Raw genomic sequence first — 25,029 nt, forward strand, 5'->3', positions numbered from 1 at the left:
ACCTTTCTACTGTCTCTCTAGCTGCTTTTCAGAGATTATTTATGCTGTGCACACTGAGGAATGAATCCCAGCCTAACCCGGCCAGATATACAGTTCGCATAGTCTGGAGGCCGGAACTTTGTTTCTACGGGCTCCAGCACGCCCAGGGTTAAGTTCCTGCAGCCAAAGGAAGGAAGGAATGGGTGGGTGTGTGGGTGTAAGGATGGATAAGTCAGTGAAATCTGTAGTCCACAATGAGTTTAGCAAGTGGGAGGGAGCTTGGCCTTCTCTGCACTTGTATGCACTGCAGTTGAGACACCTTAGTACACCTGTGCCTGCATGCAAACCCACCTGAAACGCAGCAAGGCATTCACCAGTCCAGAACTTCCCAACTCAGGACAGGCAGCCACATTTGTTCGTGTGCCCCATGGCTCTTTCCCCCTGGGCTTAGCCCACTGGTGCCCAGTTATCCTTAGACTCACTTCATTCTGTTTTGTTTTAGTTTACACGTGGTTGTTTATTTTTGTTTGGTTTGTGTTGTTTTGTTTGTGTTGGGGTTTTGTGGTTTTTAGGGCTTTAGCTTTTTAAGGCAGGGCGTTGCTGTGTAGCTCAGGCTGGCCTCAAGATTCTCCGACCTCAGCCTATTGCATGCTGGGATTACAGTAATGCCGAACTCCGCGCCCTCTGCCCTCTATAGATATATAGATATAGATTCTCATGAGCTCAGACTAGCCTTGACCTTCCTATGAACTTCTAATCCTTCTACCTCTACCTCCTGAGTGCTGGGATTACAGGTATGTGCTATCATGCCTTGTGTTTTGAGTCAGACACAGAGAGTCATACATTCTAGGCAAGTACTCTACCAACTGAGGGTATCCCAGCTCCCAGTGATCCTCATATTCACCCTATTTTTGTGCTGGCATTGAACCCAGGATTCACACATGCTAGGCAAGTGTTCTGCCGCCAAACTGGGTCATCACCCTCTTCTTCCTCTCTCGTCCGACTTCTCAGTAAGTTTCACAGGGTAGTCTCGAACTTGTGATCAGAGCCTCTCCAGTATCTCAGATTGCAGGCCTGTCCAACACAGGCCCAGCTTCCCACTGTGACTGAGTTCCTTCGACAGGACAGACATGAAAAGACAGTCTACTGCTCGGCCACCTGAGTGGCAGACCTGAATGTAGACACTGCTTGAATAGATGTGACCGATGGGGACCTGTGGTGAGTGCCAAGGAGAATGTTGAACTCCTCATGGTCCCTGGCTAAAAGATAGAGGACAGAACAAGTATAGTGTCAGGGATCAGGGTGGTGAGATCCCTGTTTGCAGCTATGTTGTGTCGATTGCCCTGTTCATACCACCGTGTATCTTGTCTTCCGTGTATCTGTGGCGGTGACCTGCTCATGTCCCCTCACCCAGCTATCTCTGCAGTTCTTCTAGCCTCCGTATTTCACAGTGACGCCCAATGATAGTTTATCACTTTTGTATAACTGAGACCAAAATCCCCGAGGGAGGGCTGGGCAGATGGCCCAGTTGGTAAAATGCTGAATGGGCTCCCTCCAAGAAGTGGGATGTGGTGGCCTGTACCTATACTTGTTATTGAATATTACTTTAACTAGGCAAAGATGTGTTGCATTTGTTTATTCTGAGGAATACATTTGTGCTGCGGTCTAATAAAGACCTGAACAGCCAATAGCGAGGCAAGAGAAAGGGTAGGTTGGGCTGGTGGGCAGAGAGAGTAAATAAGAGGAGAAATCTAGGCTGGAGAGAAAGAAGAAGGAAGATGGAGAAAAGGAAAAGAGGAATGAGGAGCAAGCACAGGGCCAGAAGCCAGGCAGCTGTCAGTGAGTCAGGGGAAGGACAGCAAGAAATAAGAAAAAGGCCCCGAGGCAACTGGTCGTTAAGGAGGAACAGGCTTAAGTTACTAGAGCTAGCCAGTAAAGAGCTAAACTGAGGTCAAGCGTTCAAAACTAAGGCGTCTCCATTATTAGCTGATTGGTGTCCCAGAAGAAAACACCTGGTACTTGTAATCCCAGCACTGGGGACACAGAGACGAGAGGATCCTTGGGGCTCTTTGCCCTAACTGGTGAGTACCAGGTTTTTTGTTTTGTTTTTATTTTTTTTTTGTTTGTTTTTTTAAAACAGGGTTTCTCTGTTGCTTTGGAGCCTGTCCTGGAACTAGCTCTTGTAAACCAGGCTGACCTTGAACTCAAAGAGATCCTCCGCCTCTGCAGGAATTAAAGGCGCTGCTTGCGCAAGCACACACACCTTCTGAAAGAACAGCTTAAAAGAGAAATGCTGCGTTTGGGTATTTTAGAGGCTCCTGTGCAGATTTGCTTTGTCCCGTGTACTCGAGAAGAACATGGTGGTAGGTGTCTATGGCAGAGGTTTCTCACTTTGTAGTGACAGGAAGCAGAGAGCGAGGAAGGGACTGGGGACCAGGTATCATCACCAAGGGCATGACCCCTAGTAGTCCACTTTCTCCAGCTTGGCCCCACTTCCCAAAGCTTCTATTACCTTCAAAAATGGTATGGTCAGCTGAGGACCAAGCTTTCAACCCAGGAATCTGTGGGGACATCTCATAGTCAGTCCAGAGATGGTGGTTTGCTTCAGCCAGGGTATCTGCAGGAGTTGTGGTATATGCAGGAAAGGCTTGACCCCAAGGTTTAACGGGAGGATTCTGTAAAGGGGACTAGCCAAACAGAGACCAGCAGCCACAAGAAGACATCCCCAGCATGAGCCATGGGGAAGAGGGATGTGTTGGTGATGGTCCTTGTGGCTGTGACAAGCCTGGTAAGGAGCAACTCCAGGAAGGAAGGGTTCAGTTGGGGCCATCCTAGGATACAGCCCACCATGATGGGGAAGTCGTGTCAGTAGGGGCTTCTCATATTGCGGCCATTGCTCACATCCACAGTTCGTACTCAGAGACAGACTCTGGTGCTCAGCTCTCTTTCTCTTTGTTAGTCAGTCCAGGGCCCCAACTCATGGAATGGTGCTGCCCCCAGTTAGAGCGGGCTCTACCATCTCAATCCCATATAGAAACTCATAGACACGCCCAGAAGTCTGTCTCTTAGGTGATCCTAGATTCGGATTAACGATTGGGCTGGTTAGTTTTCTTTTTTTTTTTAATTTATTTATTTATTAAGGATTTCTGCCTCGTCCCCACAACCGCTTCCCATTTCCCTCCCCCTCCCCCGATCAAGTCCCCCTCCCTCATCTGCTCGAATAGCAATCAGGGTTCCCTGACCTGTGGGAAGCCCAAGGACTGCCCACCTCTATCCAGGTCTCGTAAGGTGAGCATTCAAACTGCCTAGGCTCCCACAAAGCCAGTACGTGCAGTAGGATCAAAAACCCACTGCAATTGTTCTTGAATTCTCAGTATTCCTCATTGTCCGCTATGTTCAGCTAGTCCGGATTTATCCCATGCTTTTTCAGACCTAGGCCAGCTGGCCTTGGTGAGATCCCAATAGAACATCCCCATTGTCTTAGTGTGTGGGTGCACCCCTCGTGGTCCTGAGTTCCTTGCTCGTGCTCCGTCTCCTTCTGCTCCTGATTTGGACCTTGAGATTTCTGTCCGGTGCTCCCATGTGGGTCTCTGTCTCTGTCTCCTTTCATCGCCTGACAAAAATTTATGCTCAACTATGTTCATAGCAGCATTGTTTGTAATAGCCAGAACCTGGAAATAACCTAGATGCCCTTCAACGGAAGAATGGATGAAGAAAGTATGGAATATATACATATTAGAGTATTACTCAGCAGTAAAAAACAAGGACTTCTTGAATTTTGCATACAGATGGATGGAAATAGAAAACACTATCCTGAGTGAGGTAAGCCAGACCCAAAAAGAGGAACATGGGATGTACTCACTCATATTTGGTTTCTAGCCATAAATAAAGGACATTGAGCTTATAATTCATGTTCCTAGAGAAGCTAAATAAGAAGGTGAATCCAAAGACAAACACATAGGCATCCTCATGAATATTAACCTTCATCGGGCTGGTTAGTTTTCTATCAGTCGGACACAGCTAGAATCATCTGGGAAGAGGCAACCTCAGTTGAGGGATCGCCTATGTCAGATGCCCGTAGGCAAGCATGTGAGGCAATTTCTTTTCTTCTTTTCTAATCTTTGTGGTCTATTTATTGTGTATATAGTATTCTGCCTGTATGCATGCCTACAGGCCAGAAGAGGGCACTAGATCTCATTACAGATGGTTGTGAATCACCATGTGGTTGCTGGGAATTGAACTCAGGACCTTTAGAAGAGCAGACAGTGCTCGTAACCACTGAGCCATCTCTCCAGCCCCATGGGGCCATTTCTTGATTAACGATTGGTATGGGAAAGCCCATCTTATGGGTGGGTTGGGGGGGCTACCATTGGGCCTGGGCTATTTAAGAAAGCAAACTGACCCAGCCAGTAAGCAGCATTCTTCCGTGGTCTCTGCTTCAGTTGCTGTCTCCAGGTTCCTGATTGGGCGCGCATGGCTTAAAGAAACCTCAGAGGGAGTGGTCAGATGTGTCTGTGTCATATTAAGGGATGAAAACTAGCTTTGCTCTTGAAGAAGTTGACCAAGAGAGAGCCCAAGTTTGAATTCCCCACTTCTCTCTGTGGGCTGTCTGTGTCTGTAGTTGTGGTTGTTGGCCTGTCTAGTATCTAGTGTGTGTCTGGTCAGGCCCTGGTCCCTATCTGTTGTGCCTGTGTATCTTGTGTCTTGTCTGTAACTACCTGGTGTGTGTGTGTGTGTGTGTGTGTGTGTGTGAGAGAGAGAGAGAGAGAGAGAGAGAGAGAGAGAGAGAGAGAGAGAAGGTTGCTTTTAATCTGTTGGCTGCTTTCAACAAACGCTCAGCACAACACACGCATACACGTGTGCTCTATTCTGGGTCGGGGCACAGAAGAGTACATAGCTTCAGCCGTGCATGAGCTTAGATTGTAAAAGATGGTGGCATGGGGGCAATCCAAGGCGTAGTAAGACTGGTTATGTGGTTCTCTTAAAAGCAGGTTAAACTTAAAGAAGCTGAGTGCACAGCAGGGAAGCGGGCTAACTGCATAGCTCTCAGGGCAGGTTATGAACTTGACTGCAAGGTCCAACCAAGTTTCAGTCTCTTTAAAGGCAAGAGGTATTTTCAGTAAAATATATTGCCACACTCGAGTTCCTGCCCTGACTTCCCTCAATGACTGTGATGGGGAAATGTAAACCAAATAAACTCTTTCCTCCCCAGTTGTTCAAAGGCAGTAACAGAAACCCAACTAAGACAAGGATCAACCTTAACTATCACAAAGGAGATGACATCAGATCCCAGAAAGAACTAGAGCTTGGCCAGGCAGTGGTGTCACATACCTTTAATTCCAGCACTCGGAGGCAGAGGCAGGCAGATCTCTGTGAGTTCAAGGCCAGCCTGGTCTACAAGAGCTAGGTCCAGGACAGGTTTCAAAGCTACAGAGAAACCCTGCCTCAAAAAATCAAAAATCAAAAAAAGAACTAGAGCTTGGAGGGTCCCCAGCAGGAGACACACAATGGGGATGGAACTACAGTGAGGAGTGGAGGGGTCAAAAGGAGCCTACCCACCTGACCTTCATCCTCCCCCCCCCCCCATCCTGTCTTCTGCCAGGAATTTCCACTGGCTAATTCTAGAAGCCAGTTAGCAAAGTGTCCCGGGCAGGTCCAGAAGAGCAGCCTCCCAACTGGAAGGTAGAGAAGGAGGAAGAGTCAAGCACACAGGGAGGCTGTCTGAATTTCCCATTCTGATTGTATAGAGTCAGCCATCAGCAATATGAGTCCTGACCACCAAGTTCTGATTCATGGTCTGATGGTCCAAGCATCAGCTAGAGATAGCCAATCACAGGACCACAAAACTTACAGTGAAGTTATAGCCAATGGGTTTGGCTTTTTAGATGTCAACAAATGCTAACCATGAAATTGCCCAAACATGAAGTCCTACCTCTTTAAAGTACTAGAAATGGATATTTTTTAACTTACATATTGGGCTGAAAACCTCACATTCTGGTTAAGAAGATTACCAACAATATTCTAAATTGGAGAGGCTACTGAAGTTCATCCCATACATCCAGAGGGCTTGTGGGGACTGATTTCTTTGAAACAGAGTATCACTCTGTAACCATGATTAACCTCAGTCTTACTGTGGTGGCTAGGCTGGCCTTGAATTTGTAGCAATTCTCTTGTCTCTGTCTCCCAAGTGTTGAATTACAGATGTTTGCCACTATGCCTAGTTCTATATGCTGGTTTTAATCACTGGATCACTGTGTTGACAAGAATTTCAAGCTTGCATCTGGCCTCAGCAGTGCTATGATTGATTGGTGATGTCTGCCATGAACATAGACATAGAAAATGGTGATATGCGTGCCAACCTGGCCCTAAACAGTTATCTGACTTGGTTTTTACACAGCCTCTATGCTTTGTCCTACTAGCCTGTGACTTCTTTCCCAACCCATCTCTCTTCTTGTCTTCCCTATGTTGGATCGTATAATGGATCACACTGAGTGAGTTTAACCCAAACAGACATCTGGATTCACCTTGATCCTCTCTGGCTCCCATAACCAAAGTGCCTGATCATGGTCTTCTCTCTAGGCCACCACCCACGTGTACGTGACCATCGTGGACGAGAATGATAATGCTCCTGTGTTCCAGCAGCCACAGTATGAGGTGGTGCTGGATGAGGGCCCGGACACAGTCAACGCCAGCCTTATCACCATCCAGGCACTGGACCTGGATGAGGGGCCGAATGGCACGGTCACCTATGCCATCATAGGAGGCAACATTATCAATACCTTCCGGATCAACAGGCACACAGTCAGTAGCTGGGGGTGGGGTCCAAGAGGGGACAAAGTCTCTCTAGGGCTTGGTGGGAATCTTGGTGATGTCATAGGGCATAAGGAGCAAACATAGCCTAAATGGAAATTAGAGTGCCCAGTGACAGAGTTACGGGGGTGGCAGGGGTGGAGGGTGGCGGAGGATGGGGGTGAGCTCTAGTGGATAGGACCTATCTGCCTTCAGTCGTTCTGTGATTGATTAATGCTGTCTGTCACAGGCACAGGCACAGGCACAGCAATTGTGGCTAGGATGTCAGGGTTTATTTGGTATAATCTAGAGTAGCCCAGGGCCATCACTCATCACCCCTCCCCTTGTACTTCCTGTGTCCCCAGGGTGTCATTACTGCTGCCAAGGAGCTAGACTATGAGATCAGTCATGGTCGCTACACCCTGATTGTCACTGCCACAGACCAGTGTCCCATCCTGTCCCACCGCCTCACCTCCACAACCACGGTATGTAGGTGAAGTACATCCCCAATGTGGAGATGAGGGAGAACAGAGAGGACCCAGTGGGCTCCATGGCGGAAGGGGAAGGAGGAGAAATGCATATTGGGAGGAAGTGCCTGAATGCATGGGCTCCTGACCAGCTCAGCAGTCTGTCCAGACTTCCTGTGTTACTGTGAGGTAGTCACTTAGCTTCTCAGTGACTGTGTCTAGCACATGAGTGAAAACACCTGCGTGCCCCGCCCCCCCTTATGGGAAAAGCGTGCCTTCTGGTCCAACTATTAGTGACTCAGGTCCCTGCTCTTCCACTTCCTGACTTTGTGAACCTGGACAAATCTCTTAACCTTCCTGAGCTTCTGTTTCCTCATGAATGAAAACTGTGGTTCAGAATACAGGGGGAGCAAATGGATCCACGTGAGATGCCCGGAGTATAGGCCATGGTGATAGTGTCAATCAGTAGTGCTCATCAAGATTCACAGAAAGCAGAGATAGGAGAAGTACAAGTTCAAGACCAGCTCAGGCTATGTAGAAAGACTCTGTGCCTAGCCCCCCCCCCCCAAAAAAAAAGGCCTGGGGTGAAGGTCAGTGGTAGAGCACTTGCCTATCATGTGCAAGGTTGTGAGCTCGAGTCCCAGAACCACCACACACACACAAAGATATGTGGTGACTTGAATTGACGCCCACACATGCACGGCTTAGCTGCCCTCCCACCCTGTGACACTCCACAGCACCCACCTTAGCCCATGGCCATGGGCACCAGATGGTACAGTTGCTGAGGTTCCCCAGGCGTCTGGGGCCAATCCTGGCTAAGCTGCTTGCTGTCTCAGGTGCTTGTGAATGTGAATGACATCAATGACAACGTGCCCACTTTCCCTCGAGACTATGAAGGACCATTTGATGTCACTGAGGGCCAGCCAGGGCCCAGAGTGTGGACATTCCTAGCCCACGACCGGGACTCAGGTCCCAATGGGCAGGTGGAGTACAGTGTTGTGGATGGAGACCCTCTGGGTAAGTGGAGCCTGTGCTGGGCAGTGGGGCGGGCATGACCTTCCTTCACCTGCTCAGGGTTGGGGTGAGGGAGTCCGCCACACAGTTCACCAACCATCGTGTGACCTTCCCTCTCTGGGCCTCAGCTCCACATGACTTTGTCACAGGGCTATGAGGAGAATGCCATGGCATGTGGCAGCAGGCTGGTAGCCTTGGAGAGTCCTAGCTCTCTCTAGGGAAACATCCAGGTGGAGGAAGGCAAGCCTCCTCACCACATGTACCTCAGGACCCAGGGTAATACATTTGGGGAGCACTGGGCTCCTCTGAATACCTACCTCTGTCACCCAACAAAAGCCTATACAGCTGGGCATGGTGACTCACGCTTTTAATTCCAGCACTCAGGAAGTAGAGGCAAGTGGATCTCTGTGAGTTCAAGACCAGCCAAGGTTACTCCATGAGAAGCTGTCTTTAAAAACAAAAAACCCCAAACCATAAAAACCAAAAGGCCTACACAGCTATCATGACTGCCAACCTGGCTCAGAGGCTGGAGCCTGGAAGAACACTTTCTCTCAAGACATTTTGTTAGCTAGAGCACGAATTTCAGGGGTTCGGGTAATCAATCAAAACAAAACAAAAACCTCCATGGAAGGAGGGGGCCTCGCTGTAGTGGGGAAGAGGCAGAGACTGTAGCAGTCACTAGTCACCCACATGGGGTGCCAGACTCCCCATTCTTTTTTTTGTTGTTGTTGTTGTCGTTGTTTTTGTTTTTCGAGACAGGGTTTCTCTGTGGCTTTGGAGCCTGTCCTGGAACTAGCTCTTGTAGACCAGGCTGGTCTCGAACTCACAGAGATTCGCCTGCCTCTGCCTCCCGAGTGCTGGGATTAAAGGCGTGTGCCACCACCGCCCGGCTTCAGACTCCCCATTCTTAAGACCCAAAGCAGATATCAAATATTTGTAAAATATCCTGCTTTCTAGTGGAGCATTCGAGGACTATTTATAAGGCCCTACTATGTGCTGGTCACGTGCCAGGGGACACGGAAGAGAAATGAGCCAAGTGGGCAGGTGGGAAATAGACATTCAGAGAGAACAGCCAGCCCAGAGGCCCTGAGGTCCAAGCTTGCCTGGTAGGATGTTGGAATTATAAAAAGGCTCTGTGTCTGGTGTGAACTTGAGCAAGAAGAGGAGGAGAAAGAAATGATGCCATCTTGACGACTTGGTATTTACAGAATGAGGTAGACGCTATGGTGCTTTAAGGGAGGGACGTGACTTGACTCAGGTGCTCTGTCTATCTCTATCTCTCTCTCCCTCCCTCACCCCAGGACTCATCTTGGAAACTGAAATGTAAACTGACTCCAGCTCAAGCCTGTGTCCCGACAGCAGATAAAGGGACACACCCAGGCCACTCAGCACAAAGGTCACTGCAGCCTGAGCCTGCAGGGCCTGCTCCCCACCCCAGGTCACCTACCTAATCTCTAGCCCATGTGTTTGTGGCTCGGCTCTCAACTGACCTCCCCGCTTTCACTCCAAAATGTCCCAGGCATAGGAACCATGGTGAACTCCTTAAGACCGTTGTCAAGTCCTGTCCCTCCCATTCTCAAAAGCCCCGGGGTGTCTACCTCACTCGGGAAGTGCCAGGTCCTTCCAGTGGTCCTCAAAGCCATACAGAAAGCATCTCCTCTCCCTCGTTCTCTTCTCAGACTCCCACTAGACACAGTCTTTTTGCAGTTCCTTGAGCCTACCAGAGATGCTCAGACCTCAGGACCTTTGCACTTGCAATCTTCAGCAATTCTTGGGGAAAAAGAATTGGAAAATATGCCATCCCTACTTGAGCTTTGACCACCAACCCTTCTTCCCCCTTGAGACCTCTCAGCCCTTCTGACCAAGCCATCCTAGGAGGCCTGGCCCCGCCTCTCTATCTTCCTTACAAGATCTCAGTCCCCCAGAAAACATTGGACCTCCTTTTCAGGATCCCCCTCCTATATTAAGAGTTGCTTTTTGTTGCCATCCCAACCCGAGAGGATGCCTATCTGGAAGCCCATTTTCCAGATGGGACAATCGAGGCAAGCCTTGGGAAGAATCAGGCTGTAGCCCAGACACAACTGGGCAGAAGGTTGTGGCCTCCTGTCTCCCAGTGGGCGGGATTGAGAAGAAGGGGCGTGTCAGGAGTTCTGGCCAGGGCTAGTTGCTGAGGAGACTAATATCTAACTGGGGGAGTCTAGCCAGACTCCCGCTACTACTCCAGGTCTGCTCCCCCAAGCCTTCCAGGGTGATCAGGTCTCCCCTGCCTTTGCCAGTGTGAAGGGAAGCCATTTGCCAGCACATAGCAGGGTGTCAACAGGTCTGGGAAACCCCAAGAAAGGGAATCCCCATGCTTTGGAGATCTTGGAGCCAAGAACACAGGAAATCCTGCTTCTACAGCTTCCTCAGCCTTAGGCAGGAGTGGAGCCAGGGAGCATAGGGAGCCTGGGAGTGGAAGAGCTGGTGGGAAATCCCAGCTGTAGGTGGGCATCAGGGCTGTTGTGGCAGAAGCTGGGGACAGGTGGCATAGCTCAGGACTGGTGTCGGCGCCCTAGGTCGTGAGAGATAGGCCAAAAAAAGCCACCAGAATGCTTAGGCCTCTATCTTTGCCAAGCCATGATCTCCACTGTGGGCCTGGGCCCCAAGTGCCAAGAGGAAGAGAAAAGGCTGAGTAGTGGGTCATGCCTGTATTACAGCATTGAGGCAGGGGGTTGCCACCAATTCCAGGTAAACCTGGGTTATAGCATGAGACCCTGTTTCAAGGAAAAGGCAAAAGGAAGGGGAATGGTTTTCTCCCCAGCTCAGTTCCTAGAAGCATGTACAGAGGAGAAATGACCCATTCCTCAGGTTCTCACCAGAGCCCCAGCCCCTTCTCCATTTCCACAGAAGCGCCCACTTCCTCCACCGGCTCCCTTCAGTCCTCACATGCCTGTCCCCCCACCCCACTCTCTCTCTCAAACTTCTAGTCCTGAGGCGTGTTATCCAGAAAGCCTCCGAGTCCTAGCGGACTCAAACCTCAGTTTTGCCATTGCCACGCTGGAAGCACAGAGGACACTGTATCTGCCTCCTAGCCTCATTCTTTAAAGAGCACAAGCCACAGGGTAGCCAGAATCTGCGGCTCTGAGTTCCTGCTTTAGACACTAGGACCTGGCCCCTCAGCTGGGTCCAGATCTGAACCTCAGGGTTAAAAGTGGCATTACCACAAGCCTGAAAGATATCCCCGAGTTCCAGCTGGGGGCTCCAGACAGGGGCTAACCAGGGCGCCTTATCCTACCAACCTGCTACCTGGAGCTCACAGCAACAGCCCTCCTTTATGGCAGAGAGGGCCCAATGCATTCCCTTCTCACTAGACTTCCTACCTGGGAAGTGGTAGTTGCTAGCAGTGGAGGCTGGGGAGACTAGAGACAGTCTCAGCCCAGGGTGATTCCAGGTCCTTACCTCCACCAGACAAAGAACTCAGAGACAAAGGAACTGGGAGGAGTTTTCCCTCTCTAGGGCGTGGGTGTGTGTACGCGTGCACTTGTGCACACGCGTGCAGAGGCCTGAAGGCGATGCCAGGAATCAGCCTCCAGCTGTCTGCCACCTTATTCATTGAGGCAGGCTCTGTCAATCAAACCCAGAACTTGCCAATATGCTGGCCAGCCTATGCTGGGGGACCTCCTGTCTCTGCCTTCTGAGTCTGGAATTGCAGGTGGGACAACACGGCCTCCTGGCCTTGCCAGGGGTTTCTGAGGACCCGAACTCTGGTCCTCATGCTTGTGTGGCAAGTGCTCCAACTTCTCAGCCATGTCCCTACCCCAAGAGAGGAAGTGTGGTCACAGAACAAAAACCTGTAGCAGAAGGAAAGAGATTTCTAGGAAGAGGCAAACAGCCAGCTCTGCAACACTAATGATGTTTTTTGCATAAAGCAAAGGACAGGTCACCGTGCTCTTCTTTGGTCCCCGTGTGTCAGCCCACCTAGACACTTGTGTGATGTTCTGCTGTGACACAGCCCAGGTGTGACCTCAGCCTCCAGACACCATTACAGCTCACCTTGGGCTTTTATTTCTAACCTGTCTAGAACACACTTTCCAAAGTGCTTAAAATACCCTTGTGAGATTCTGACCACAAGGAGCCAGGAAGAGTGTGTTGCATAGGATGGAAGCCCTGTAAGCCAGAGGAGATGGCACATTCCCGGAATCCCAGCACTTGGGACGTCGAGGCATAAGGGTCAGGAGTTCAGGGTCAGCCTGGACTACGTGAAACTGCCTCAAAACAGAAAAACAAAGACATCCCACCCCTGCTTTTCAACATAACTATCACACCTGGATCACCCTCTGACCAGCTCGAGGCCCGGGAGGGAAGCTGATTGGTCAAGAATTACATACACATGTGGTATCAGGGCCACGTTCCCATTATACCCATACGGGGCTCCAGGAGGGCGCATACCTCAGCTGGCCCTGGCATTCATGAGGAGGGCTGGCTAGAGGAAGGGGGCTCTCCGTCGGAACCAGCTAACGCAGGCCTGTTCTGGTGGCTCCCAGGGGAGTTCGTGATTTCTCCCGTGGAGGGTGTGCTGAGGGTCCGAAAGGATGTAGAGCTGGACCGGGAGACCATTGCCTTCTACAACCTGACCATCTGTGCCCGAGACAGAGGGGTACCGCCTCTCAGCTCCACGGTGAGTCTGGCCCAGCTCCATGGCATCCATTGTTGTACACTGAATGCCCGCAAACTGTCACCCTTGGTCCCACGAAACCAGAGATGCCTTAGTCTCGGGGACCTTGGCTCTCCAGGATTCTCCCCTCTAATCCCCTCTCAAGAGACTGTTTTTTCTGTTAGACCTCTGGTCCTGATCCCAACCTGACACTGCGTACATTCTCCTCCCCTTCTGCTCGACTGTTTTTCTTCCTCCATCTTCCCCTCCCTCCACAACCTTCCTCTCTCTATGTCTTTGCTACCTATCCTCTGTCTCTGTCCCCACTTCCTCTGCTGTCACTCCACCCCTGACTCTTCCCTCCCCCAGATGCTGGTGGGAATCCGCGTGCTGGACATCAACGACAACGACCCGGTGCTGCTGAACCTTCCCATGAACGTCACCATCAGCGAGAACAGCCCTGTCTCGAGCTTCGTCGCCCACATCCTGGCCAGCGATGCCGACAGCGGCTGCAATGCTCTCCTCACCTTCAACATCACTGCCGGCAACAGAGAGCGGGCCTTCTTCATCAATGCCACGGTAGGGTCGGGACCTGCCCCGGGGCCCCCAAGTACTTCCTACACAAGGCTCATGGAGGAGTTCCGGGTTCCAGACCCCAGAGCTGGAGCAGCCGTAGTTCTAAAGTGGAGAGGGAAGCCATGAGTGGTGGTAGTGCACACCCAAATCCTGGCCAGCTTTGCCAGGCTGAGCAGGAGGATTGCTGTGAGTTCAAGGCTAGTCTGGGATTCGTAAGAACCCTGACTCAAAAAGCAAGCCTCCACTTGGTGCGGTGTTGCATCTATAATCCTAGCACCTGGGGAATAGCAGCAAGGAGATTAGGAGTTCAGGGTCATCCTGGCTCCATTTGAGTTTGTGCTATAAGAAACCCTGCCTAAATAAATAAGACAACAAAGTATGATGAAAAATCTGCTCAAAATAAGTCAAATCAAGCCGGCCTGTGGTGGCTCACACCTTTAATCCCAGCACTCAGGAGGCAGAGGCAGGCAGATCTCTGTGAGTTTGAGACCAGTCTGGTCTACAAGAGCTAGTTCCAGAACATGCTTCAAAGCAACACAGAAGAAACCCTGTCTCAAAAAACAAAAAAAGTCAACTCTTAGAGGCAGAACAGGCTGTGGGAATTCCAGCCAGCAGAGGCGCCATCCGCACTCATTAAACAGCTCAAGGGAGGAGGCATCAGAAACTGAATTGGCCTCAGCTTTGTCAACAAGGCGGTCATTTGGTTGTAGCTGTGTTCACAGGCACCAGGGAGGCTCTCCTGTGGCCACCAGCACACAGTTGCCCTGACCCAGCACTGCTCATGTGGAGTGTGGTACACAATACAGGAACCCAGTCTAAGTCAGCAGCCCCCTTTAGCTTTGGTGGACATCTGTTTTCTGGTGTCCATCAGCCACCACTCCCAACCCACCCACCCCCAAAGGCAGCTTCTGGGCACACGTGAACCCTAAACTGTAATTACTTGAGCCAGTTCACCGTTCACCTGAATTTCTTTCCTGGCCTTTTGGGAGTGTGTGTAGGCTGTTGACACCCAGGGTCCTTGGGGATGTCAAGAACTTGGTATCACTGACCTACCCTCACCCTGGAAAGATCCTCGTACCTTCCTGTGGCCCTTATCTGCTAGGCACTTTGGGGAAGGTACTCCCAGCCACCTAGGAACTGTGGGCAGTGCGCGGACTTCTGGGGGGATGCATGGAGTTGCCAGCTCATCTAACCAGCCAGGTGCATCCCAGACAGGGATCGTCACTGTCAACCGGCCCCTGGACCGAGAGCGCATCCCAGAGTACAGACTGACGGTTTCTGTGAAGGACAACCCGGAGAACCCACGCATAGCCAGGAAGGTAAGGCTTCAAGAGACTGAGGGTAGGTGGGGTGAGAGATAGAAGGAGAGAGAGGAGAGAGGGAAGGAGGGGGAAGGTAGGGGGAGTGAGAGGGGGAAGGCAGAGTGTGTGAGAGAGTTGTAAGAGCAAGAGGCACCTCTACCTCTCCCTTGGAGAGAGGGTGGCAGCCTGCCAGAGGCTTAAAAGTGCACATCTGCCTTAGCAAACCCTGGCTTCAGATCTGAGTCCTCCTGTCCACAGGTACGTGCTTGAGCCAATTCATTTTTCTCAGACTCCCTTTTGTCTTCAACGCTGTGTCTCTGCATCCTCAGTACAGAGCCTGGTCCAGGGCCAACACTCAGCGAATGTCAGATGACACATCTTCCCCAAACCACAGATGGGTGTGCATGCCCACGGGACTCAGACCTGCACTTGAAGGTTCTAAGGGGGGTGGGGTATGGGCTACATGGTCCTTCAGATGCTAAGGCACGGTCCCTTTACTGAAAGTCAGTGGGAGCTTCCTGACAGGCCCTTGCAGGTTTGAGCTGGCCTATTCTTACTACGCATGGTGTTAGGAGAGTCCTGCGACTGTTTCCTTGGCTCTACTTCTGACCAGCTAGGTGGCTCTGTTGGGACACTGCTTCCTCAATACCTCAGTTTCCCCATCTGGTTTATGTAGTAGAGCACAAACAACTTACCAGTAGCTACACCCCTGAAGAAAAAAACTACTCCCATCTCTGTCAATAGTCCCCTGTGAGCCCTTCTCTCATCCATGATAAGATGCTTGATTTTATCATGAAGAGATGTCATTTAGTCACTTCCATATCTGTGGAGATGATCATTTGACTTCTCTGGCTCTGAGTCCATTCATGTGATGGATTGCATTTGTGGATTAATGTATGTTGAACCATCCTGTCATCTTTGGAAGGAAACCAACTTGATCGTGTTGATCATTGAGAATGTGTCTTTTATTTAGGCTTGCAAGTGTTTTGTTAACGTTTGCATTTGTTTTCGATAAGGAGATTGATCTGTAGGTTGTCGTTGTTGAACAGGGTTCCCTGCTGGCACAGAAAACTGTCCTGGTAGCAGCCATCTCGGGGAGCCTTTTCTTCTACCATCCCTAGTGTCAATTCCGTAAATCTCATGGAAGTACTGAAGGTTGATCTGCCGCATCCACAGTGTCTGTGGTGGGGGTGGCAGTTGTGTTGGTTGTGGTTAGGATAGTTGTTTGGGGCGATAATTAAGTGGACTATGGAGACAGGAGAATCAGCTGGCAGAGTAATCAGCTATTCCTGTTTCTTTTGGTTCCCTAAATATATTGAGTTGCTTGTCCAATGTGGCTTCTAAGCTGCCATCTTTCCCTGAAGTCTGTCACAGAGCTTCAGAGCAAGGGTTACTTTCTCTGTGCCCTCACCCTGGTGTTGCTACATCGTATTCAGGGGCCCCAGGAGGATACAAGTCTGAGGCGCAGCTTGGCATGAGAGCATGGGTGGACTTGGGCCAACATCAGGTAGATGTGAAGGTCTGAAAGCCAGGGCTCACTGTCCAACCTAAAATTCTCATCAGCAGCAGTGTAGGTGGCTAAGAACCTTCCTCACCCACACTGGCCCACAACCACACACCATTCCCATAAACAAATTACAATTCTTATTGATCAGAGTGGAAAGTGGAGACGGGCCAATCGGGGGAAGGCATCTTGCCAGGATCACCCAGTGAGCAGCCAGCAAAGAGAAGACTAGAACTCTACATCCCTGCTTGATGCTTTTTCAATCCCCCATCTCTCAGCGTGGTCCCCATCCACAGCACAGCATTCATCCTCTCCTGCTCTGCCCATCACAGGATTTTGACTTACTGCTGGTCCGTCTGGCCGATGAGAATGACAATCGTCCCCTCTTCACTGAGGGCACATACCAGGCTGAGGTGATGGAGAACTCTCCTGCCGGTAGGTGCTGGGCCCGCCCGGGCACTCTTACTGTACAAGAGGACGCCCCTGGGACCATAGGGGCTGAGGATGCACTGTGTGCCTAGGGTCAGAGTTGGACATAGAACTCGGGGTGCAGGAGGGTGCCAGAGGGGAGGATGCAGCTTCAAGACTCGGGGGCTGGGGCTGCTAACGAGGCCACGGGTCTGTATGGGAGAGATAAGAGTAGTCATTGATATTGATCATCCCGGGGTGATCTGAAAGCAGCCTCGCTATCCCTCAGAGAGAGGAATCCAAGGTGAAAAGAATGCCGAGGACTGATGAACCCACCTTTCCTGTTCCCTAGTTCTGTAGGGTAGAAACCCTGGAATTGGGCATCAGAAGTGGGCTCAAATTGGGCATCAGAAGTGGGCTCAAGGATCCTAGCTAGTCAGCATAGCCCTTACCACCTACACAGCGCTAGTTAACTTTGTCTCCCTTTGATGCCGCCAGGAGATCCTCTTACCCTTCTCTACCCCCACCCCACACCTTGATTTTGAATCAGGAAGAGAAATAAGTGAGATATTACTGTCTCTGAGTGGACGTCACCTCTGTGTGGACATGGCTTCTAAATCTGCTGGTGTGCACATCCACGCATTTACCAGTATGCTGCCACATCAAGGCATGTGTGTGGATACATGTGGGCACAGACACACGTAGGCATGTAGGTGGCCCTATGATGTACTCATGGCAAGTGTGCCCATCAGGAGAGACAGACAAGGGCACAAACCGGGGCATCCTACGCTTGGATGTTCTCAGTGTCCTGTAATCACTACCACATGAACTCAGAGGCCCACATACTGTGTGTATAGCCATGTACAGTCTGACCTTGTTGTAATAGAGCAACATCTGCTTGCATGTGGACAGACAAGACTCACACATGGAGGGGACACCAGGGAGCCCCCTAGATCCTCCAGTGGAGTGGCCAGCCTCAAAGGCTGCTGGGAAGTAGGCATGGCTCCAGGCAGGCCAGAGGGGCTTGCTCACCGCTCTTGTGTTTTCTCCCCAGCAGAGCTTTGAGGCCGCTCCCAGGCATCTGCGTTCAGTCTGCCAAGGCTGCCGCAGGCCCGCCCCAGGGCCTCCCTACCCGCTCCCCACCCACCTCCCCTCCTTCTCCTCTCATCCATTGTCAGCCATGGTCATGGGGGACACGGACAGGGAGGGGGGAGGGCAGGGACCAGGCTGGCTTGTGGTGACTCCTCTCCTCTGGCTCAGGGACACCCCTCACGGTGCTCAATGGGCCTATCCTGGCCCTGGATGCTGACGAAGATATATACGCCATAGTCACTTACCAGCTGCTGGGTGCTCACAGTGACCTCTTTGATATCCACAACAGCACAGGTGAGGGCTGAGCTGAAGCTTACCAGTCAACCTGGGGTGGGACTGGCCCATCCTCAGACCTGGGACAGCAGTTCTCAACCTGTGGATTGGAGGTGAACCACCCTTTCACAGGGATCACCCAAGACCATTGGAAAACACAGATATTTACATTACAATTGATAACAGTAGCAAAATAACAGTAGCAAAATGACAGGAAGTAGCAACGAAAATAATTTTATGGTTAGGGTTCACCACAATATGAGGAACTGTTTGAAAGGGTCATAGCATTAGGAAGACTGAGAACCTCTGCTCTTGGGCTCTTCCTTAGTATGGACCCTGTTCCTCATACTAAGGAACCGACAGCCCACACTGCAACTGGATGGAGACTCCCACAGGAGTCTCAGTGGGAGAACCCAAAAAGAAGCGTGGAGGCAACTTTAGGGACCTCTTGCTGCATAGAGTCGTGGCCTGAGCAAACAACCCCCATCTTCTCTCTGTATGCCCTGTGTCCTGAACAGAAACACCCCCTGATCAACCAGAAATACCAAAGGTGTAGTACTCCTGTTCTCATACCAGAGCCATGTCCCGACAGTTTGGTCAGGACAGGAGGCCAGTCTAGTGACAGATATTTATTTACAAAGCATGTCTGTCTGTCTATGGACCGTGTCTCTCTATGGGCCGTGTCTCCCTATGGAGCTGTCTCTCTATGGGCAGGTCAATCCTCTGCCCTGGTCACTCCCAGCAGACTGAGAACTGCAGAGGCCACCAAGAAGGGACAGCCATGGCAAACATGGGTGCCCCCTGGATGTGGATAACTGAACCTTCAGGAAATAAAGTCACCGTGTCTTTCCTCTCTGTCCCTGCTATGGTGTCTCTTCTCTTTACCCGCTGTGTCCCTTACCCTGTACATCTCCCTGGCTGGTGATCCTGGGTACCAGGCGTGGTGACTGTGAGGTCTGGGGTCGTCATTGACCGGGAGGCCTTCTCGCCCCCGCTCCTGGAGCTGCTGCTGTTAGCTGAGGATGTTGGATTACTCAACGGCACCGCCCACCTGCTCATCACTATCCTGGATGACAATGACAACTGGCCCACCTTCAGTCCTGCCGCTTACACTGTCCACCTACTGGAGAACTGCCCTCCAGGTACTGCCAGGGTCTGATTGGCAGGGGTGTGGGTTTAGCGGCTCAGGTGAGCACAAGTGAGATTATGTGGTGATGGGATTATAAGGTGGTACCCATCAAAGCCTGTGTTTTAAACCAACATAGATGCAGAATCATTCTCATCATAATCTAGTTTAATGGGGGGAAGGGGAGATGTTTGGATCTAGATGTTGCCTGGAATAATATGAACATTCTGAAACATGAGGCTGCCACTGTGATATGTGCTGTCAAGACTGGTGAGGAGAGGCCTCTTTTGCAGCATCATTAAAGGGTTCTGGGCTATGGAGAGATGGCTCCAGAAATAAGGATGCCTGCCCAGCAAACATGAAGATCTGAGTTCAAATCCCACACCTACAAAGAACACTGGGTACGGCTGTGGGTACACACTGATGGGGGTGGACTCAGGAGGATCACTGGAGCTTAGTGGGTACCAGTCTAGTTCCAGGTTCAGTGAGAGACCCTGTCTCAAAAAAATAAGGCAGAGATTGATGGAAGAAGATGCCGGGCATCCTCCCCTATATGCACAGGCGTGTACGTATACATTCATGTACACACACACCACACAATGAGCAAAAGGCCCTGATCTTTCTAGAAGAGGCCCCAGTGCTCACCTACTCCCTGATTCCTTCCCGCAGGATTCTCAGTCCTTCAGGTCACAGCCACAGATGAGGACAGTGGCCTCAACGGGGAGCTGGTCTACCGAATAGAAGCCGGGGCTCAGGACCGCTTCCTCATCCACCCAGTCACTGGAGTCATCCGTGTTGGCAATGCCACCATCGACAGAGAAGAACAGGAGTCCTACAGGTTGACATTGGTGGCCACTGACCGGGGCACTGTCCCACTGTCAGGCACGGCCATCGTCACCATTCTGATTGATGACATCAATGACTCCCGCCCTGAATTCCTCAACCCCATCCAGACAGTGAGTGTGCTGGAATCGGCAGAGCCAGGCACCGTCATTGCCAACATCACTGCTATCGACCTTGACCTCAACCCCAAACTGGAGTACCACATCATCAGCATCGTGGCTAAGGACGACACTGACCGCCTGGTGCCTGACCAGGAAGATGCTTTTGCCGTGAATATCAATATGGGTACGAGAATGGCGTTAGCTCTCCTGAACCTGACCCAGAATCCTAGCTCCCTCCCTCTCTGTCTCCCTCCCCTCCCCTTCTCTTTCTCTGCCCTTCCCTTTGTGCTCTTGTCTTTTTCTCCACCCCTCTTCCTTTCCTTGCTCCTCTGCTGCCTCCCTCCGTCCCTCTTGCCCCTGCCGTCCATCTCCTTGACAAGCTGCTCAGCCCTTTCTGGCTCCCTTCACCCTACAGTGTTGCAGTGGTGCCCATGTCCCCACATCCGTGCTGGCATTTGCTATTACAGAGTTTCAGTGTTTGTAATTCAAATGGAAAACAGTAATAGCACATATTTCCTTAATAAGGAGATTTGGCCAAACATCTTTGATTGGTGCATTTAAATCTCCTATAAATTATGTCTGTGCCCTTATCTTCCATTATAATAAAAACGGAATCATGATTTTATCTTTTGTGGTTTATCCAGCTTACTATAATTTTGACAGTTTGCTGTATGTCCAACAGTTGAGCAGTTTTGGTCCTCTGGGAAGTCAGAGAAGGGCATGAGTCTTATATGGAGTGTCATAAAAATTAGCATAACAGGGACAAAATGCTAAAAATCATTGTTATTGGGAGAAATGTATAGGGAGACGACACAAGTGTCCCATAGATAGCGAGTAGACATCAGTGTGCTGTTGTCATGATGGTGATATGGGGACATTGGTATTCCTGCACTGCTGTAGGGTACAGACCAGGGTCCCCATCAGGCAGCAATCAAACACAGAGTACGTTCAGACCCCAGGACCTAGCAGCACAGAGGGGGAAGAGTGGTGAGCTCACACCATGGGGTACCAGGCAGCAGCAGACATTGGCTGGGCACACAGCAATGGAGAGGAAAGGGTATCTTCGTTATAGGTGCTTGCTGTAAAGATTTTGAGAGTGAGCTACATACCATGGCAGCATTTGCGTAACTGGAAGGGACAAAATGGTTCCCAGGAAAACTTTATCTTGGAGATGGGGTCTCATGCAGCCTAGGCTGGCCTTGAACTTGTAATATGGACCAAAATGACCTAGAACTTTGATCCTCTTTCTTCTACCTCCCAAGAGATGACTGTTGTACAGAGAACCGGAGGGGGTCAAACCCAGGGCCTCCTGCATGCTGGGCCAGTACCCTACAACTGAGCTACACCATCAGTCTCAACACCCATAGACCACATGCGCACTCTGCCTGAGAGAGGAGGGGTGTGAGGGAATTGGGGGGGGGGGGTATGAAAACCAAATGCCCACAGTCAGAGCATGCAGTGGGCCAGAGTAGGATCAATCTCACCTGTATTTTCAACCCAAAAGAAAAAAAAGGGGGGGAAAGTATAACCCTTTTGAAGCCCAGGGAGAAGTTGCTAATATATGTAGTATCCTGTGCTAGCCTAGGCCAGGTCAAAGTGGTTCCCAGCTGGTCTGTCAGGACCATGGAGAGCCACCCAACCCCTGCTTCCCTGGATAGCATGCTCCCCCAACTTTTCTCTGCCTTGTTCCCTGCTACCTCCCACTGATTCTTTTTCTCTCTATTTTTTCTTTCCAGTGTCTTCTCTGTCCACCTTCCTCATGGCCTCCAGTCCCCCCTTGCTCGGCTTCCCTACCCTTTCTTCCTAGATCTTCCAACCCCTCCACTTCAGCTGGGTTCTCACCCCTTCCCCTCTATCCCTTCTCCCATCCTAGCCTCTCCTGCCCTGGCCAGTTCTGAGTCCCAGAGCCACCGCCCCACCCCACACCCTGCCCCGTCCCTCCTCGCTGCACCCTGAACTAACCAATGTTAACCCTCTCTTTCTCCCTCACGGCTGGCAGGCCTACAGGTTTGAGCTCTGTTCTGTCATTTCCCACCTCATCTCCTCTCTGCTTCACTCCCACTGCCTTCCTCCATGCCTCATACCCCACCCTTCCTGCCCTGGGGGCCGGCCCAGGCCGTGCCCAGCCTTTGCAGACTGAACGCAGCTGCCCTCTCCCCAACCTCGCTCCCCAGCCCGGGGGACGGGGAGCGAGAGTAGGAAGAGGAGGAGGAGGAGGCGGCCACCCAGGGTAAGTGACCACCCATGGCTGGGGACCTGTGGAAGACAGCAACCCAGCAGGGGGTCTACCAAGGGGGAAGGGTATCATAAGACCCTGGTAACTAAGAGGAGGAGATCTTAGTCTAGGGCCAATGAGGGGAGACCAGAGGAGCCACTCAGGCCCCAACAGATGGACTGTCCAGCAAAACCAGAACTTGTGGAGTTTCTCTCTGGTTTATGGAGCATCTGAGGACACAGAGAAGAGAAGGAACTTGTTGTCATCAACATAGACTGCTGTTTCTGTCCTGTAATAAGCACCATGTCACATTCTACTTAGGACAAAGGGGCATGCCTAGGGTCTCTAGCCTGTCCCCCAGGGTAGTTGTCCTCGTTCCAGATGCCAGGAGATCTTCCTTGGAATATAAGCATTTGTGAAACTGTGACATACAGCATAAAATCTAATTTTTTTTTTCTGGTACTGACTATTGACCAGGCCTTTCCTATGTATGCTAGGCAAGCTAAGCAAGTGCTCCATCACTGAACTGTATTCCCAGCCCTGATATTTAACATTTTTTTTATTTTAAGATATTTTAAGATAACTTAAGTTATCTTGGACTTCTGTTTCATTTTTTTAAATTAATGACTCGATTTCTTAATTTGTTACTTAAATTTTTATTTTATGAGCACTGGTGTTTTGCCTGCTTATGTGTCTGTGCACTGAGTGCATGTAATATCCATGGAGACCAAAAGAGGATGTTGGATCCCCTGGAACTGGAGTTACATATGCTTGTGAGCCACCGTGTGTGTTCTGGGACTAAAACCCAGGTCCTCTGGATGAGCAGCCAGTGCTCTTAACTGATGAGCCACCTCTCCAGCTCCCTATTTTTACTCTGTTGAGTAGCTGGTATTACAGGCATGCACCACCATGCTCAGCTTGGTTTGGTTTTTGAAGCAAGGTCTTGCTTTGTAGCCCAGGCTGGCCTCAAACCCACCAGCCTCCTGCCTCAGCCTCCCATGGCTGGGATGTCAGATGTGCACTCCTGGGCATGGCTCGCCTCAGCCATTTTTTAGTGTATTCTTTGGCAGGACCAAGAACATTCATGCTGTTGCGGACTGCTGTTCCGCATCGTGCTGCTGTTTTTATTTTCAAAGATTACATAGAACTTTGTATGTGCCGGGCAAAGTTCTAAGTACTTCATTGGTAGAGTCTCATTTTCTTTTTCTTATTCCCTGGAACCTCTATGGTGGTGCTACACTTGCCCCTTTTGTCAATGAGGACAGGAAAGGCTGGACAGTTTGTCCAAGGTCACCAGCATCAGCTGAAGGGTCCCAGTCTCTATGAGTGGCTATATATATAGGCCATCCCAGCCACAAGTCTCCTGGTCCATCAGGGGCTAGTGCCCTTTATCAGGATGGGGGTGTGGTAGGGCAGGGGCTCTGAGGAGCCCAGACTTCGTGGGGTTTCCCTTCTAGCAGAATCTGACCTGGTCCGGCCCACAGGGTCTGTGATGGTGAAGTCTCCCTTGAACCGCGAGCTGGTTGCTACCTATGAGGTCACGCTCTCAGTGATTGACAACGCCAGCGACCTCCCAGAGCGTGCCGTCAGTGTGCCAAATGGTAAGATGCCCTGCTAATATCTCTTATGGGTCACTCGGAGCTCTCTGAGGTCTGGGAGGGGCTAGGAACCAAGTGCAAGCCTGGCTGTAAGGAGGTGAATCCCAGGACTTAGCTGTCAGGGCTACTGAGGAGTTGGGGTACCTTAGGATAGTGACAACCACTTTGGGACTCAGGGTGACTGTGCCCCTAAATGTATGGGATCTGAACCCTTAGACTCTGAGGGGTAGGGGAGGGTGTCAGGGTAATATTGGAATCCAGGGTGCGGCTAGAATAGGAGTTGGAACTGTGATCTGATAGGAAGCCCTAGGGTCAGGGCAGGAAGCAAAGAGCTAAAGAAGGGGACTCAAGGCCACAGACCACAGTGGGGCAGGCTCAGTGACAGAGAAGAGGCATGTACTGGGAAGCTATTATGGGCTGGAATGGTTGGGCTAGGCAGAGGGGGCAGTGGAAAAAGTAGGGATGGGGTGGTCTCATTCTACTGTCAGAAGACAAGGACAGTTGTCGGGGTGGCTTAGGCCTGCTTATCTTCTCAGCCTAGAGGCCCAAGTGTTCCAGAGGGAAGTGTGTACGTGTTTATCTCTTACACATCCTGAGATTTTAAGGTCAGAGGCCCAGGCTGCTTCTGCTGAGGGCGGGGTGGGGGGGAATCATTCAGAGGGGCTAGGGAAGCCCAGATCAAAGGAATAGCCAGAAACCATCTTCATCCTAGCTCTCCAAGTTTGTTGGAAAACTGTGGTCCCGAAAAGAACAAAGGCCACATCAGAGCCCCCCAACCCACTGGTAGAATACAAATCCCTGCTCTTATAGAAGAGCGATGATCAGATCAGAGGGAAAGTTTGATCCTAAGAACCTACACACAATTCCAGGCATGAGCCGGGCAGCGGTGGCCCGTGCCTTTAATCCCAGCACTCAGAAGGCAAAGGCAGGCAGATCTCTGAGTTTGAGACCAGCCTGGTCTATAGAGCAAGTCCTAGGTCAGCCAGAGTTACACAGGGGAACCCTATCTCAAAAACACCCACACGCACACTTAAAATAAACCTAGGCACAGTAACACGTACCTGTAATCCCAGGACTGGGGAGGTGAAAATGGGCAGATCCCTGAATTGT

At 50.9% G+C, this 25,029-nt stretch overlaps 1 protein-coding gene across 5 annotated transcripts in view; it reads left to right on the top strand.

The window, feature by feature from the left end:
• Window positions 1–25,029, top strand: part of Cdh23 (cadherin related 23) — a 326,387-nt gene that overhangs the window by 286,962 nt on the left and 14,396 nt on the right. For 4 of the 5 annotated variants that reach the window (XM_041655414.1, XM_041655412.1, XM_041655411.1 and 1 more), the window contains 11 exons: window positions 6,559–6,780; window positions 7,134–7,253; window positions 8,072–8,252; window positions 12,773–12,906; window positions 13,252–13,461; window positions 14,670–14,777; window positions 16,596–16,698; window positions 17,932–18,057; window positions 18,975–19,178; window positions 19,832–20,290; window positions 23,806–23,922. In XM_041655414.1, coding sequence (XP_041511348.1) covers window positions 6,559–6,780; window positions 7,134–7,253; window positions 8,072–8,252; window positions 12,773–12,906; window positions 13,252–13,461; window positions 14,670–14,777; window positions 16,596–16,698; window positions 17,932–18,057; window positions 18,975–19,178; window positions 19,832–20,290; window positions 23,806–23,922 — 1,984 coding nt within the window. Of the gene's footprint in view, window positions 1–6,558; window positions 6,781–7,133; window positions 7,254–8,071; window positions 8,253–12,772; window positions 12,907–13,251; window positions 13,462–14,669; window positions 14,778–16,595; window positions 16,699–17,931; window positions 18,058–18,974; window positions 19,179–19,831; window positions 20,291–23,805; window positions 23,923–25,029 lie in introns of those variants that run through there. The other variant, XM_041655415.1, reaches the window with a different exon arrangement.

The sequence above is a fragment of the Microtus oregoni genome, unplaced genomic scaffold, assembly GCF_018167655.1.
Source record: "Microtus oregoni isolate MIOR12 unplaced genomic scaffold, Mior012 000007F_ref0000211, whole genome shotgun sequence".
NCBI lineage: Eukaryota > Metazoa > Chordata > Mammalia > Rodentia > Cricetidae > Microtus > Microtus oregoni.